Source organism: Simochromis diagramma, unplaced genomic scaffold (assembly GCF_900408965.1).
Source record: "Simochromis diagramma unplaced genomic scaffold, fSimDia1.1 OVJJ01000487.1, whole genome shotgun sequence".
NCBI classification, from domain to species: domain Eukaryota; kingdom Metazoa; phylum Chordata; class Actinopteri; order Cichliformes; family Cichlidae; genus Simochromis; species Simochromis diagramma.
Window position 1 is genome coordinate 145,911 of NW_024387305.1, and position 17,152 is coordinate 163,062.

Here is a 17,152-nt window from a genome sequence, read left to right on the forward strand (position 1 = left end):
GTCATAAAGAATTAAGGAAGTTCTGAAGGCAAAATGGAGTCCCACCCAGTGCTAACAAGATGTACTTAATAAAGGGGGTTACTTAGTCCATGTCACTTAAAAATACTGAATTGAACTAGAAATTTTGGCCCCATTTTTATCCCCATTAACCCACCATAAATCTGTAGTTTCCAGTTTTACTTTTAACAGCATTTTTTTAAAAATATGGTTCAATTCATGTTTACAACAATATGTCACAAATGATTAGACTGCCACTGTCACTGGTCAGTTTATATAACCACATAAAAAAACTTTAGCGCTAAAGAGTCATGAAAAAACAACAAAGATACATGACATGCAAAATGGTGCCTTTATTGTCCAGTGTATGAAGTGACAACCAATTCTTATTCAGCTTGCAGATTTAATGGTAGCAGTTAAGTAAAAACAAACAAAAAAAAAACAACAACAACAACAACAACGACACATACACTAATAGAAACCAGACCATGCACTTTAGATTCAGTAGTGACACTGCCTCCTCTTCAAGTATGTTCTCAACTCCTCTTCTTCTCACCTACCACCTCTTCGACATTTTTTCTGGCTGCCTCTACTGTGTTTGTTCACTTAATAAGGAAGCTGTGAGACAGAGATAGATTAAAAGAAGTAGAGAAGGAAAGAGGGTAGAAACAAACAAGGAGAGGGAAGAACAAGAGATATAAATAAAGTATTTCTTTGTCTAACCTTGTGTTACATTAAAAACATTTTCGTGAAACACAAAGCTAAAAGGAAAAAAGAAAAACACATTTGGAGTATAAACTGTTTCTGGAAGCATGTAAACAAGAAACATTTCTGAAACGGATTTGCATTTATGAAACAGAAATCTAACTGATGAATAGTTGAATTAGCCCTAAACATTTCTGTATGCCACTCTAACATAACATGGACTTAAGAATAAAAACAAAGCCACAATCAGACTTAAGTAATAGGAATTTAAAACTGTACTGCCGTATTTTTCATAGATAAGGCACAGCGGATTATAAGGCGCATTAAGCAAAACAAAACAGTCAGATAAGTCAAACTTTACTCAACTCATTCTTCTTGCTTCCTCCACTTCTGTACTATTGATTCATTAATGTTGAATTCTCTCGCAGCTGCTCTATTCCCATGTTGTTGCAGTATATTAATGACTAACCTCATATTGTTGATGGATTATCTCAGTTGTTCTCCTGACTGAAGTTTGGTCCGTTTACAGCATCCTACCATGCGATTGCATTTGTTGCTATATCCTGTTTAGGTGGAAACTAGTGAGCTAACTTCCTGCTAACTTGTAACTCCGTTAAATTTAATAAATTCTGTTTTCATGGATGCCTGGATGTTAAACTTAATTGCTACACCTGGTAAAGTAACAACGCTGATCATTTTATTAAGGATGAAAAAATTTAGACAGTTTTTAACTCTCAGTGATGCCGCAGTGTTCTTTTGACTTTGGGACCTGAAGCGGCTGGAGTTTTGGACCCAGATTACTCTGCAAGGCTCCTGACTACGGTAGCCGTAATGCTCCGACAACCCATCAAGTGGTGCGGCTTCGTAGCTTACCAAAGTTGTGCTAAATCATTTTTTGACAGATTTGTGAATGCTGTGTGCCACATAAAATCTCTTCGAGGTCAATAAGCACGACCAGAATTCATACATAAGGTGCATCGTCAATTTTTGAGAAAATTAAAAGCTTTTCAATGCGCCTTATAGTGCAGAAAATACAGTATATGCGGCACTGTATGCAAAAATTGCCATAAATAATGCCACTTTAGAGACTTTCTTCATAAAAGTTTCTATCCTTGTAAAATGTTTTAATTTTTATGACATTTTTATATTTTAAATATAAACTATTAACTAATCAGTATATGACAAGTCCCAATACATCCATCCATATTTTAGCAACTTAAAAATGGACCCTCAGCTAGGCCTTTTCAGACTGTATTTTAAGTCAAGACCTTGCTACAGTCTTACAAACCACATCACATATATTTCCAGCGTATGTAAAATATTAGAAATAAGTTATTGAGTAACCAGTGGAGTCCAAGTGCATTTCAAAAAAAGAAAATGTGCAATTCCTTTAAACCCAACATTCAACTAGTACAAAGAAAACCCAACATTGAAAGTGAGAATCTTTAATAATACATGCTAATTCTGATGTATTTCACAATAACAAATAAAACCCTAACAATGAAAACACTCAGAGATTGTGCAGGCATAATAATATTTCTTTGAATTCGGTGATTGAGGCACTTAATAGCAATGAAAGATTCATCGAATTGGAGGAATCGCAGTATGCAAACAATAGTGCCACAAACCTGATATTGAATGACGCCTTAGACATGACTATATTAGAAACAGCTCTGTAGTAGAAATAACTAAATGGAAAACCATTTCAGTGAATACCATTCATTGTTACATCCATAAATCCAAGGTAAAACTACCAAACCACTCTATCAAATATAAGCAAGATCAGGCAATGTTGCTATCCCCTGTGCATTTAAGATGGGATGCAATGAAATGGAAACTGTTTTTATGGTCTAAATTGAAACAAAACTTGAAATTCCTTTTGGAAATCATGGTCTCAGCAGACCTATAAAGAAAAGGTTTATCACTTTCATACCACAATAAAGTCTCAAGACAATCGTTATTATATTTGAACTCCATCCACTGAACTAGAAGACTACAATTTGTGTCTATTTAAAGGAAGAGTTCATAGTTCAAGCTTCTATTATTGTAAAGTATCTGCCTTGATGAAGACCCCTTGACATCCTGTTCAAAGGTGAGTTTCAAGAGTTTCAACAGCTAGGGGGTTTGGCTGCTGTAATGTTTTAAAGCTGCTCACGGACGGATAAACTGAACCCAGACTCTGAAGAGTTGTGGGATATTTTCCGTTAAGCATTAAATCTATTATTATGGTGACCTTTAGCACACAATGGAATCAAATTGCTGTCGGTTGACTAGAAAATGGGTTTTAATGTAAAAGCGTGTTCACTACATGAGACCCTTTGGAGAAAAAAAAAAACCCATGAGGGATCTATGACTTTAACTATTTAATTGAGGAAACTTTTGTGTTATACTTTATATTGAATATACTGCCTCTATGACTGATTCTTTGGCTCTGTGTCTTGTATATTTTGGAGAGAGTATTTTTGATTGAATAGCTGTCTTTAAATCAAGGCAGTAATTTGAACTGATGGATCTGTTTTGGCTCTGATTTTTGCATTGTGAAAGCAAAAACTTTGCAGTGATTTTATGTCAGCTTCAGTGATTTTCAGATTCATTGTTTGCTTGTATATTGCGCTTGAATAATTGTTGAGCTGTGGTGGAAGCATCTTTACAGTGGTGTGTGGTTGCTATAGTTACCTGTAGGGGTATCCATGGTACTTGGACCTGAAGATGGAGAGCAGGAAACTAAAGAAAAACACCACCAGGCCAAGGCCAACCAGGCAGATGACTGCAAGAAGACAAAGACAGACTGTTGTTTTACTGTGCATTACTGGTTAGAAGTCTTGTGCTATAATATCATTAATAATATTCCATTACACAACGACCTCTAGATTTTAAGTTACAACAAGCACATTTTATTCTTGCACATTTTCAAATTCATGACACCCTAATATGTTCTTTTATAATAACTTGAAAAAGGCCTGAGATTATTGTTTTTCTTCTTGGTTAAAGGTATTCATTTCAAGCATTCCATGCCCAATATAAACACAGAGGCACCTGTTTCTCTGATCCATTTTCAAACTGAATATGCTTACAGGATTTAGACATACCACACACTAAAAGCATCCTTTTATCTGCATGTTGGTAGTTTACATGTATAAACACAAATTTATAAGCGGCTAAACACAAAAACATACAACTCACTGGTAACATAACATGATAACAGAATATTACTAGAAAGGGCATATAAAACACAAACTAACTTGACATTATGAAAAAAGTCTCCTTTAGCCTTTTTTCTTTAAAAATAATCCCTTAAAGTATGTGCTACTGTCTCTTTGTCGTGATAAACCCTGCTGGGTTACAGAAAATTATCTTTTAAGCCATTATCATCATATTTCCTCAGTGGCTATTCTAAAGTGAAATATACATAAGCATGACCTTTTATCTGCCGAGGAATTATCACTGTATGTGCAAGTGTATGAGTGTATGCACACCCCTGTGCAGTGGCTAATCCCTAAGAAGTACTGTGTTAAATTAAAACTGTCACCACCGACTGATATTGTTAATCAGGGATTAGGATGAGTACCTCTCCTGGAGACTAAATAGCGAGATATGTTCTTGTCCTTACACGGGACACACACACACACACACACACACAGGCACGGGGTGTGCGTGCGTGTGTGTGCGTAAAGGAGAATTAGAGTGTTAGAGAACAAGAGGGTGAGTGTGGATGCACGAGAAAGTTGACATCAAAACATTTAGCTGGTAAAATATAAGATGTACTGTATAAGACTACATTTGCTGTTGTGATATTTAAGAGAGCAAGTGATATTACACCCCAAATTTCCCCAAATCTGGGATGCTGTGTAATAAAAAAAAGAATGCAATTATTTGCAAATCTTATAAACCCATATTTTTTCACAGAACATAGAAAACCTATCAAATGGTTAAATTGAGACAATTTATTATAACAAAAATTTGAGCTCATGTTGAATTTTATGGCAGCAACATGTCTCAAAAAGTTTGGACGGGGCAACAAAAGGCTAGAAAGGTAAATGGCACAAAAAAGAAACATCTGGAGGAACATTTTCCAGCTAAATAGGTTAACTGGCAACAGGTCAACAACATAATTGGCTATATAAAAAGTGTGTCTCAGAGAGTTTCTCATAAGTAAAGATGGGCAGCATTTCATCAATCTGGAAAAAAATTGCATCTACAAATTGTGCAACAATTTCAGAATATTCCTCCTCAATGTAAAATTATCATCTATGGCAAATAATGTTATCGAACAGCTCTGAAAATATGCAGAAATCTCTGTGTGCAAGGGACATTGCCTGCAAACCTCTCACTCTCCGGTGGTGCTGCATTAGAAAAGCTATGATTCTGTCACAAAAATCTCTGCATGGGCTCAGAAACATCTGTTGTAAACAGGTTTACACTACCCTGTTTTTACATTACTCTGATCATTTTGTTTATTCTGCTTGCATTGCTCTGTCAATATATTGCTATGCTAATATGGCACAAAACACTTTAACATTCCATTTGCACAAAGTACATTTTCAGTTATTTAATTTAAAATTTCATATTTTTAATTTAAACATTACTTTACTTAATGTTTCTCTTTTGCACAGTCAAGGAGCCGTTCAGGACACACCACTCTTATAACTATGCATAAGACAAGTAAAGAATCTTGAACATCTCCATCGCCTGTGATATCTCCATGATATCCACAAATGCAGGTTAACACGACATGCTGCCGTGCTCTCCAGGGCAAAGCTCATTTAAATGAATGGAGACAAAGTTGGAAACTGTGCTGTGGTTACATGAATCAAAAATTTGAAATTCATTTTGGAAAACATGGACCGAGCATACTGTGGATTAATAAAGAGGAGATGGACTATGCACCTTGTTATTAGCACATTGTTTGAATCTCTGATTCTGAGGGGGTGAATAAGTGCCTATGGAATCAGCAGCTTGCACATCTGGAAATGCATCACAAATGCTGAAAGGCACATACTGTATGTTGCTTTAAAACTTGTACGTTTCCATGCATCAAAATTATGTTAAACCCATTACAACATGTATCACAGCTGAACTGCTGAACTGACCTACCTGCAGTCCGGACCTTTCACCCGTTGAAAATCTTTGGTGTGTTATGAGCCCCCCACCAAAAATAAATAAATTCAAGAAAAGGGGGCACAACATTCATTTCCTACAATTCCAGTAATTGGTCTCCTCACTTCCCGGATGGTTACAGGCCATTGTTAAAGGTGAGGGGATGTTATGCAGTGGTAAACATGGTCCTGTCCCACCTTTTTGGAGATTTGTTGCTGCCATCAAATTCAAAATGACTAAATTTTAAAATTTAAGCCTTCAGATTTGACATTTTCCATTGTGAATAAAATATTGGTTGAGATTTCCAAATCAGTGCATTCTCTTTTTATTTACGTGTTATAAAGCGTCCCAACTTTTTTCAAACTGAGAATGCATACTGACGACCTAGTGCATTGACCACACGGTACAAATCACATGCTCACAGCACTGAAGACAGGGGGCATCTGTCACAATGGTAAATGTAAGGTATTTAAAGGTAAACTGTTTTTTTAACCTTAGTTTAAAAAACTTGACAGTGTGTTTCTCATTCACCCACACACACACACACACACACACACACACTGAGCAGCAACTTGGGATTCACTGTTTTCCCCAAGAGTAAGGGGAGAGGCTAGGGACTGAGCTGCTAAGACTGCGAGTGGTGGAGAATCCCCTCTACCTTATGTTCCTTTTGGGGTCAAATAAGGAATATACTGATGCCCAATTGATGAAAATATCCAAGTACTATATTATAGAAATGTGCTACCAAATGACTTAATTGAAAATAATGTATATTTTACATAGTCTGCACAGAAAGTGCATGCGTCCTTGCTCTTCCAAGGTTGCAACATCCACATATACAGTGGGAACATCAGAACGTCTGTGTATCTTCATTAAGTAGAAAGGGATGCATTTCCCTTACCTCATCAATTATGACTGAGAGATCTTAGTATGCATCCACGGATAATGATACACACACGAGGCATGCAAGTATGCCAAGTGATTTATGACCTTGGCGAAATGACAAGTTGTTTAGACTGAATGATTTCCCTCAGCGACAAAGGTGGTAATCCCTCTTTTGACTGTATGACTTGGCTCAAATCACAATATATTGGCATGGTAAAAATAAATTTACATTTCCCAAGCAAGAGGAAGTCAATAAACATATTAAGTTAAGCCTATTTAATTAGGAGGAGAAAATGAATAGACTGTAAAGCTAAATGATTCCTCATGTTTTCAGCAGCCAATTGCTAATCAAAGAATAAACTGTGAAGTGACTCCATCAGAAGATACAATCACACATAAGTCATTGACTTTACAACAAACCAAGCCAGATAAAATAAAAGCCTCCCCCCCATTACAAAAATATAATTGTTCACAGTGATTTCTTTTTGTTCACTAATATATTCTTTACTGGGGTAGGCTGGGGACAAACATCTTGGCTGGGCCAAACCAAATAATGAGAAAAGCTTCTTTATCTATATTACATGTGGATAATTCCAAGTCTGACTTAATAGAGTGACAGCAGGGTGTTGTAAAGAGACAAATGGGAGAGAGACAGAACCACTTCATTCTTCAGACACATGCTACATACACCTATTTGTATTTTTAAGGAGAAGCATTGATGCTGCAGCAGTGTAATGGCCCCAAACAGACCTCGAACGAGCTGAAAACCGAAGAAGAGTCAAATAAGTATTTGTCTTTTGGGAACAGCTGAAGTCAAGACAAAGCTAATTAACTATTTAAGCTCAAGAAACTACAAAACACTGCAGTACTGACTGGATAAGATACGTGATCAGGTTTTGCACAAACTCTTTGCTGTCATTAGACCAAAACAGTGTTGCCCCAATTTGATAGCATATTATTTTTATATGGCAGATGATCTCCTTTGGTGACCCCTAAAGGTAGCAGCTAAAAGACAAAGGAAAATCAACCCCCCCATAATTAACTTACATTTGAAGAAAACAATATGGTCATTTTGGCAGTGTATACCTTTGATTCAAAGTTGGCATCACCCCATTTCCTGTACTGTGTTCCAGTTTTTCCACCCCCTCCTTGAATAAATCCCAATCTATTAAATGACTTTGATACACACGTGTTTTTCTGTAAATTGCATAGAAAATTTCTGTAAGCACTAAAATTATTGTGTTTCATTATAATGTAATCCTCATAGTGTGGTTCCTTTAATTTATGTAAATTAGTAGGTAGTATTTCTACAAAAGAGGCTGAATTGAAGTAGTCGATATACTAAAAATACTGCTGGAAATTATGGAGTCCTCTGCAGTGTGCACATAATATGTCGTCATTTTACAGGTGATAATTAAGTGTGCCACTTACGCATGTGTGTGTCTCTATGTATGTAGAGTGGTATATGTTTGTGTGATATTGGGAAAAACAAGTCTTGATGTTGTTAAAAAAATATTATATTTTTAAATGTCAAGCTTTAACATCTGAAGAAGTACTCATGGTTGATACCCTTTCCCTTAGATATTTAGAGTGATCATTTAATATGGGACCTCACAAAGACAAGTGAAACACTTTTTTGAGTTGGTTTTTCATCACATTAACTCTAATTAAATCCCCTAGTGTGTAACCGTGTCTATGTGTTTGAGGTAATTACCAGAGAGGTCATCTAATATCCATCTCCCGCCATAATCTACAAATTATCCTCAAACTCTTGTAAAATATTAAGGGCTGTTTAGAGGCTTGCACTAATTTTCTGATATGATACCCAGTTTGAAGCATGCAGTCTGGTACAAAAAGTACCAGAGAGGAGAGCTCTATCTTAAAATGTATTTATTTAAAGTAAATATTGCAGGTGTAAATATTATGATAACTGCCAACTATTAGATGAAACCTAGGAGAAAGACATGTAAATTACTTCCATATTATCATCAATTTAATATGCATATTTAAGCAAATACACACGTTAGAATGAAGTAATAGTGACAATATGTACATATACTTAATATGGAATTATTATAGTCAAGTGATCACTTTGCATCTGTAATGTGTCACAATCATACGACTCCCAGACATTCATGTGAGGTCAGGGACCATAATTTCTTCCTAAAAACATGCTCCACTTTTTAGTACCACACCAAACTAAAGGTATGATCAAGGTGATTAAATAAATAGTCAAATGTGTGCACACCAAGCAAAAGTCCCCAAGGGGTGAAAAGTGAAGCACACATTATAATGTATTGCCAAAAATTGCAACTTCTCTAATCGCAACTTGAGGATGGCTGCAAAAGTGAGTCAATCTTCAGACTTCTGCTTTCACTGCAAATAAAATGGGTTCATAGCCTGGTGCAGACTGGAAGTGTTACAAGCATTTTAATAAAATTACTAGAATTATATTACAAATAGCATGGAAGATTATGGTTCTTAGCACATCTAAGAAGCATGTGCTTAAATTTTGGTAAGCAAATTGATAACATCCAAGCCTCTAATCTAAATATTAAACTAGTAGCTTTAAAAAACAAACACGGCTGCAGCCAAAACATCCTTTTTTAGTCTAAAACCAATGATTTTCCTCATGGTGCGCGTATAAAGCTAAGGGGTTTATTTAAAAACGGCTACATCCATATGTAGACTAGAAACCTGTGTAGGAATTTCTTTTACTTATGTATTAATCACATTATTTTATTGTATGATGCCTTGGTGCAACTGGATTTTAACAAGTCTCACACTCATACAGTAAGACAAATGGTGGGGGTCTAGTAAGGAAGTTGGGGGAAGCAGACAGCTCCACAGGAAGAATCTTTTGTCTCTTTGAGGACTCTGGGAGGTAGCAAGGGAGTGTGAACCTTAAGGTGTGAAACAGCTGTGTACTGCCTTTTGTTCCTGGAGAAGGTATTTAACTGAGAGCCATGCTAAGCTCAGGGAGACTCTGCTGACCGTCTGCCCCGCGGTCATGTAGGCCAGCGGTCCCCAACCTTTTTTGCGCCACGGACCGGTTTATGCCCGACAATATTTTCATGGACCGGCCTTTAAGGTGTCGCGGATAAATACAACAAAATAAAACTAGTACCGTACCGAAAAAAAAGAAGATTTATTCATAACACACGTGAAAAGACCAAGGAAAACCGAGTAAACGATAAAAACGATAACAGAATAACGCTGAAAACCGATAAAAACCCTGAAAACTATACATTTGACACCTGAGCCTCAACTCTCGCGGCCCGGTACCAAACGACTCACGGACCGGTACCGGTCCGAGGCCCGGGGGTTGGGGACCGCTGATGTAGGCTCTCCACAAGCTTGGTTGTCTGTTCTTTGTGTGTTTTGATTAAAGAATGTTAGCTACCGCTCACCGCTCATCTGCAGGCTTTATTTAATGGAAAACTTCCACAACAAACCTAAATCTTAAAGATTAAAGGAGTTACAAATTGGAATCCCAGACTCACCTTAAATGTGATCAATGAAGTGCCCTTTACAAATATAATACAAACTGATCAACATTTACTATTAGCCTCTACTCCACCTGACATGAAGTTTCAGATAATTGAGTGTATCATTTGACTATATATATCCAGAATCAGGTATGATATAATCTTTATTTTTTTTATCTCATAGTGTGTGCTTTGTCCTAGTGTCTTTATGCCCTACTTTTTTTTTTTTTTTTTTTAAACTTCACCACCCAGGTGGTTACAGCAGATGGCTGTCCAACCTTGGGTCTGGTTCTACCATGTCTTTGTGTTAACAGGGAGTACTTCCTTCCCACTGTTACCGAGTACCTTGTAAAAAAAGTCTACTTGTTGGGCTTTTCAAACTAATATTGCATTCTTTTACCTTGAAGTGACTGTTGTTTTGAAGTTGCATCATATAAATACAGTTGAACAGAAATTCTATTGATCCTGCTCTGGTATAACCCATGCTCTTAATAGTTGTGTTATATTGCTGTGGGAATGTGTATTTGTAATTTATTCTGAGCGTTATTATGTGACATCTATTTAGCATTTTACGTACATTAATTTAACTTTAATTGAATACCAATAATTTCAGTAAAACGTTTCCCACAACACTACTTTTAACAGTTCTCAAGTTAATACTTTTTAACTTTTAGGTCATAACTGAACTGTGGCATTAAACTTCTTTACTTGCAAATTGCATAGTTGGTGGCTGCATAATTACTTGCTGCTTAGTAAATCAGATGTTAATTCCAGACAGACTGCGAGTGTAAATTCAGTAATTATCAGTATTTTTTTTTTCCACCCATTGTTAATTGCAAAGATCATAGACGGATCCAGCTGGATACCATTAGCATTTCCATTAGTTTCTGTTTATGTGATATTCATGTAGATTAAGAACATATTTTGCATGAATGAGTGTTTTTCTATAAAGTCACAGAAAATTAACTTTTCAAGTTTATTAGTGATACCTGAAATATATTCAATATAAGGGACGCAAGTATGCCACAGCTCCAATGTATTTAGTTTCAGTTAGACAGATACATATGCACACACGCACACACACACACACTTTGTCAACTTACTTCTTCTCTTGCCAACATCTCCCTTGGAGGTGGCAGCTTCATTGAGAAGCACCATCCCCATGGTGATTGCAGCATCTGGGGCAAGGTTGTCAAGGAAACAGACTCGTAAACACAAAAGAAGAAAGTAGAAATTTATATTGAGAGAAAGGTTAGTTAAACTATTAATTTTAATGACTATTGTGGTGTAGCAAACAGAACAGTCTATAGAACAATGAAAAATCTAAAAGAAAGAAAGGATGATTGATTGAGAGAGATATATATATATATATATATATATATATATATATATATATATCTATATATGGGGTGCAACGATACACAAAATTCACGGTTCGGTTCGATACTCTGGTGTCAAGGTTCGATATTTTTTCGATACAAAAAAAAAATGTTCATGCCTTTTTAATTTGTCATTTATTACAATTATAAATATATATTTTAACTCAAAAGTACAGTTTTTAAATGTAATGTTGCTGAAACAACAGAATATATAAAAAATAAATCTATCTGATCGAGAAATCACTCATCTTTGGAAAAGAGAGTTTATTACAGAGAAATGGCTCTTTCCAAAATAAAAGCTATACTATACGCTTCTTCTGGGCTATATTCTCAGCAGCATATTAAACATATCAGGTCCCCATAAGGAGAATCATGTGCTAACGGCTGTCTAAATGACACGGGTAAAGTTTGTAGCATGCGTGCTTGTTGTTTTTGTCTTTGTACTAGGATGATGTCGGCGTAAATGTGCAGTCATATTCATTGTGTTCCCACTAGTGCTTTCAGGTTAATCTCGTTAAAATGACATTAACACCATAACGCGGCAAATCTCTGTTAACGAGTTACCGCGGATCGCCCCGTGTGTGGGGGTGGACGGCGTCAACACGTTAACAAGCTAACTGCGCTAACACACTAGTTCCCAACAATGTAATTGAGCATTGTGTGGCACATCCGACGTACTGTTTTACTTTTGTCCATGACGCGTTTACCACCAGAGTCCTACTTCACATGAAAACCAAAATAGTTCCAAACGCCACATCTGAATGAGGGTGGGGGAGGTTCAATTTGCCATGTTGCAATGAGCTTAACTTTTGTCTCGCTAGCTTGCGCTGCGCTCAGTGGATCTGCGCTCGACAGTGCAGCCTTTGCGGAGTCTGAGTCGAACGCAGATCCACTGAGCGCTTAACACAGACAGCATCGTCAGAAGAAAAGTTGATAAAATAAATTAAAAATTTTGTATTGTTAGATACATATGCGTACCGAACCGAAAGCACTGTATCGAACGGTTCAATATCGATACGAGTATTGTTGCACCCCTAATATACACATATTAGGGGTGCAACAATACTTGTATTGATATATATACACACACACAAGAAAATAACATAAGAGTAATAAGAATAATAACATAGCTATTATTTTTGAAAAACAAGTCTTTGTCTGTGCTCATGTAGAACATGCATAAAGTGAAATTATTAATAACACACAGCTGCAGAAAGACAAATCGTTTTAATCCTAACTGCAAAAAGTAATTTGCAGTTAGGATTAAACTTTAATAATTGTGAACAATTCATACAATACTCATACAATATTGTAAACACTTATATATTACAGAAGCAAATATTTTTTCATTCAACACCTGAGCTGTTTTTAAATCACTTCAAGCACAGGCTCACATGGCTTAGGGCCTAATTACAGATTCTTCTCTCTAGCATGCTCTGCATACAAATGCACACAACTAGGCAAAGCCTGATGGGGTGCACAAACAAAGACTGCCACATGGGAACATACAGGGGAAAAACTAAGGTATTCTCTTGATGTTGGGGTAAAAGATATGGCATGCTGGTGCGACACAAAGACAAGATCTCAAAGTACAGCAAGGTGGCTGTTTGGGTGGCTATACAGAGTGTCACAAAAATTATTATAACTATAGACCAATCTGCATTGATATAAAGTTTCCATCATGTCAAAGCAACCACTGCTTTTTCTCTTACAAGAAGCAACTGAACTTGAAAAAGACTGTAGCAGGGCTGAAACTATTAAAAAAAACAAACCAATAAACAAAAAAACAAACAAACAAAACAGTCCCTTGGCCTGCAGGCATCCTACACCCTCATCAGTCTATAGTAACAAACATTATGAATATGTGAACCTTAGATTATGAAATAAAAGCATATTAACTATGCAGTAGCTACCTGTAGGAGAGCTGCTTTAGAAACACAATTAAAACAGGTCTTTGTTTGTTGGATATTTTTACTTTTAAATTCTTTGCTTTGTTTAAAGAATATAAAATGTCATTTTGAACAGTCATACCATGTTTGATAAACAATATAAAGCCCTGGAAACATAACAAATTAACACTTGTTTAACACTTCATTCGCACCAATATTAGTTGCAACTTTAGTATAACTAATAATCACCAAGATGCTAGACAGTCTACAAATAAATAATACCATCAAGGAAACATTTAAATGAGTATGGTTTTGTAGCTTAATGTGGTAACTGTTTCTGCATGCATAAATTAAGGATTAAGCAAGATTACATTCTTCTATGATGCTCATAAAATGTGCTCACTCCACCTGCATTAACAACAAAGGTAGCTGTGTTACCATTTCAGCAGGTGTGTATGTTTCATTTAGGTGTAATCAGATGGGCAGAAGATTGTTAAAAAAAACCCAACAAAAACCCTGTGTGACCATGGACAAATAAATATAGCTTTGCAGCAGGTGTGACCTTGGACCTGTTATTTCCTATGGGGGTGAACAGAACAGCTAGGAATGAATGGTATCATTACCCACACACATACAGAAGCCCCACTGCAAGTACACATGGGTATACAAGCAGACAGAAGTAAACAAATACAAACAGAAAAATATATCCTGCCAAACAAGACCCCAAGAAAATACATGCAAAGACACACTCAATCATGAGCTGTTGGAATTTGGAACAAATCAGGCAAGGAGAAAAGTTGAAAAGAGGACAACCCATTGTCTTTGTATTGTGAATTTCTTCAGTCCAACAGAAAGGCCTTAACAGAGATTTTTGGCTTTGTTGGAGGGAAAAAAGTCAAATAAAAACAAAAGGGAACACTCTTTCAAACATAAAAAGTTCTCAAAGGTGCTGTGGGTGAGGAAATGGTGGTTTAAAGGAATCTGCTGCCAAGATGAGCTGCTGGACATTTCATGGAGATATATTACTCTAGATGATTAGCATTTTGCAACATGTGACACACAAACAAGAACAATTTAATTAAAGGATACTCAGAAGAAGGATGATGTGAGACTCTGCCACAAACTGTGCCTGACTGCTGCCATGAATATAACTCTGGGGGGAAGAGAAAGAGAAGAAAACAATGTCAGTTAAGAATTTTCTTTTCAGCTAGTAATTCAGTCACTAACAAACTCAATAAAACTTCTATAATAAACAAAAGGACACGGTGGGATTGTGGTTCTGGAATTATTTTTAATTACCACACAGTAATGCTACCAGTTCTTTGAAGGGCTAAACTGAATCATCAGATAAAACCACATTCATAGTTTAGCCTGTTTAAAACTAACTTTAGTTGTGTTCCCAGACAGCAGTTGTATACTCTTTCTGCAGTGTCCATGGAGCGTTTCTACCAGCTGGCAGTGTATTATAAATGCACTAGACAAACAAGCAAATAAACCTTAAAAATAATTGAGTAAAATCTTTCCCAATGTGACGTTCTGAGGGTGGCATAAAACGGAGCATAGACAGGACGAACAGGATTTTAAGAGACCCGTCACTAGTGTTTTAATAAATGAATAGAAAGTGGGGATCTGAGTGGAGAAGTAATTGTATTTAATTGTATAAATGTGTGTTGCTTGAGTATGTTTCTAGATCAGAATACGAGTTCATTAATGTGTTTGTTCATATGACTCAAGCCTGAAGAATTATCCATGTGGTGTGTAGGTGTATAGAAAGGGTACATTTTTCATGCAGTGGGCAGAGAGGTCAACCTAAACCTACATTACCGATCACACACACACACACATATGATTGCTCTGAATGGGAATTGGTACAATGTTTTATGCAGTCTTCCAAAGCTAAACTTCCCACTTCAGTACAATCTTCTCTAAATGTTGAATTAATTGTACTTTAAAATCTTTCAGAATGAATCAAATACAAAACAATAAAAAAACAAAATGGAAATAGTACAGGGTCATCAAATCTAACCGTTCCAGAAACAAAAAGTATAATTATCCTGATTTCTATGCATTTCAGACACTTTATGATCAGAATCATTGACATCTAACAAATTGATCTTTTTTCCGCTATAACTTATAGCCATCTAAACCTGATGATATGCTTGGACTAATGTCCCCGCTGAAGCTCATACTTTATTGAGATTCGAAGCAAAATGCTGGGATTCCAGCTCCTGTGCTAAGATGTCAGAGGTCTACTTTGACTAACATCTGTCTGTTAGAGAAAAAGAAGCAGACAAAATGAGGGTCTGAGGAAAGGAAACAAACAGAAGAAGGGAGAAAGTCTTTCAGAGTGTTTAACATTGTTGAATCCCTGCAGATTATCAGTGTCTAGGCAGATCAAGGGTCTGCTTTTCCACTTGACTGGTGTAGTGTTCATTCCTTTTCTATCAGACAAGAATAAGTATGGAAAGATGAATAGAAGATGACAAAAGAGGTGGAGTAGAGGGTGGACAGCTTTTTCTTGCTTCAGTGGAGAGAAGTGAAGAATTTTTGCACTTGAAAGCAGATAAAAACAATGAGGCCTCAGTGCTGAAACAGATCCTTTTGTTTTCGGTATAAACCTGTTATTCTCCATTAGCTAGGATTTTTTAAATTATTTTCGGCATTCTTTTCTTGCTGACTAGAAAACAAAGCTCATGTACTAGAACAATGGGAAACTGTTTGGAAATTTTCCTTACATTCCTAATCAGTACATTTGAAACTGGAAGGGGAATTTTGGTTCAGCAGTGGTAGCACTTTGGATAACTTCGGACTGCCTGTCTACTTGCAGTGAACGGCTCTGGGGCAGTGGCAAAAATATGTGGTGCATCTGGTCTGTAGTCTCCTCTTCCTAGTGCTGTTATTAGTCCATCCATCAGTGGCAGAGAAGAGAGAAGTTGTAACATACAAAGAGCTGAAGTGAAGCTGAGTGTTAAAAACAACGAAAAGTCTCCACCGCAGCTGCTGTCTGTACTTCTTTGAGGTTTTTGCACCTCCTCAGACATCTCCACATAGACAACAGAACGGCAGATAGTGGCTTGCACCTTCACCATTCCCTAACTTCCTTGTTTTGTGTCAATAGAAAAAGCAATTTGCATTTGCTGGTGATGATACTAACCTAATACTCATATACAAAATGAAAAATAAAACGACAACTATAGGATACACCATTTGTGAACATACTGTAAACTCTTAATATCATGAACCCAGTTTACCTATTAGATGGGCACTGTGCCAGATATATTGACACTTACACTGTGATAAACCCATTTCAGATGACGGGGGTACTTTAAATCCATGATTTGCCCCCTTTAAAAGGTTAAAGCTTTTGCTTGCTAAGTTGATAATTGACCCATCACATGAGTTTCAACTGATAACCTCTGTAAGATATAGTTCAGACCAGGATATGCAAAACAAACAATCTCTAGCTGCCTTTTGTCCTTACACCTACATAAGCTTTTTGAATGAACTTCTGGTGTATTTTTCAGTTAACTGTAGAGATCTTCATTTTAATACCCACTAAGAAGCCCACTCACATTTTCAGGAGACTATTAGTTAAGCTCGTTAAGTACATACAACAGTATGAAGGGGTTAAAAAACAAAAAAAACAAAAAAAAACTGCCACAATGACAAAACAAATTAAACAAGTCCTAGAAAGTTTGGGAAACCACACACT

At 36.5% G+C, this 17,152-nt stretch overlaps 1 protein-coding gene across 1 annotated transcript in view; it reads right to left on the reverse strand.

The window, feature by feature from the left end:
* Positions 1-326: 326 nt before the first annotated feature.
* tusc3 (tumor suppressor candidate 3) overlaps positions 327-17,152 on the reverse strand; it is an 80,178-nt gene continuing 63,352 nt past the window's right edge. The window contains exons 7-10 of the mRNA XM_040004664.1: positions 14,530-14,593; positions 11,276-11,350; positions 3,379-3,469; positions 327-615 (exon numbers count right to left, since the gene is read on the reverse strand). Coding sequence (XP_039860598.1) covers positions 600-615; positions 3,379-3,469; positions 11,276-11,350; positions 14,530-14,593 — 246 coding nt within the window. The 3' untranslated portion in view covers positions 327-599. The remainder of the gene's footprint in view (positions 616-3,378; positions 3,470-11,275; positions 11,351-14,529; positions 14,594-17,152) is intronic.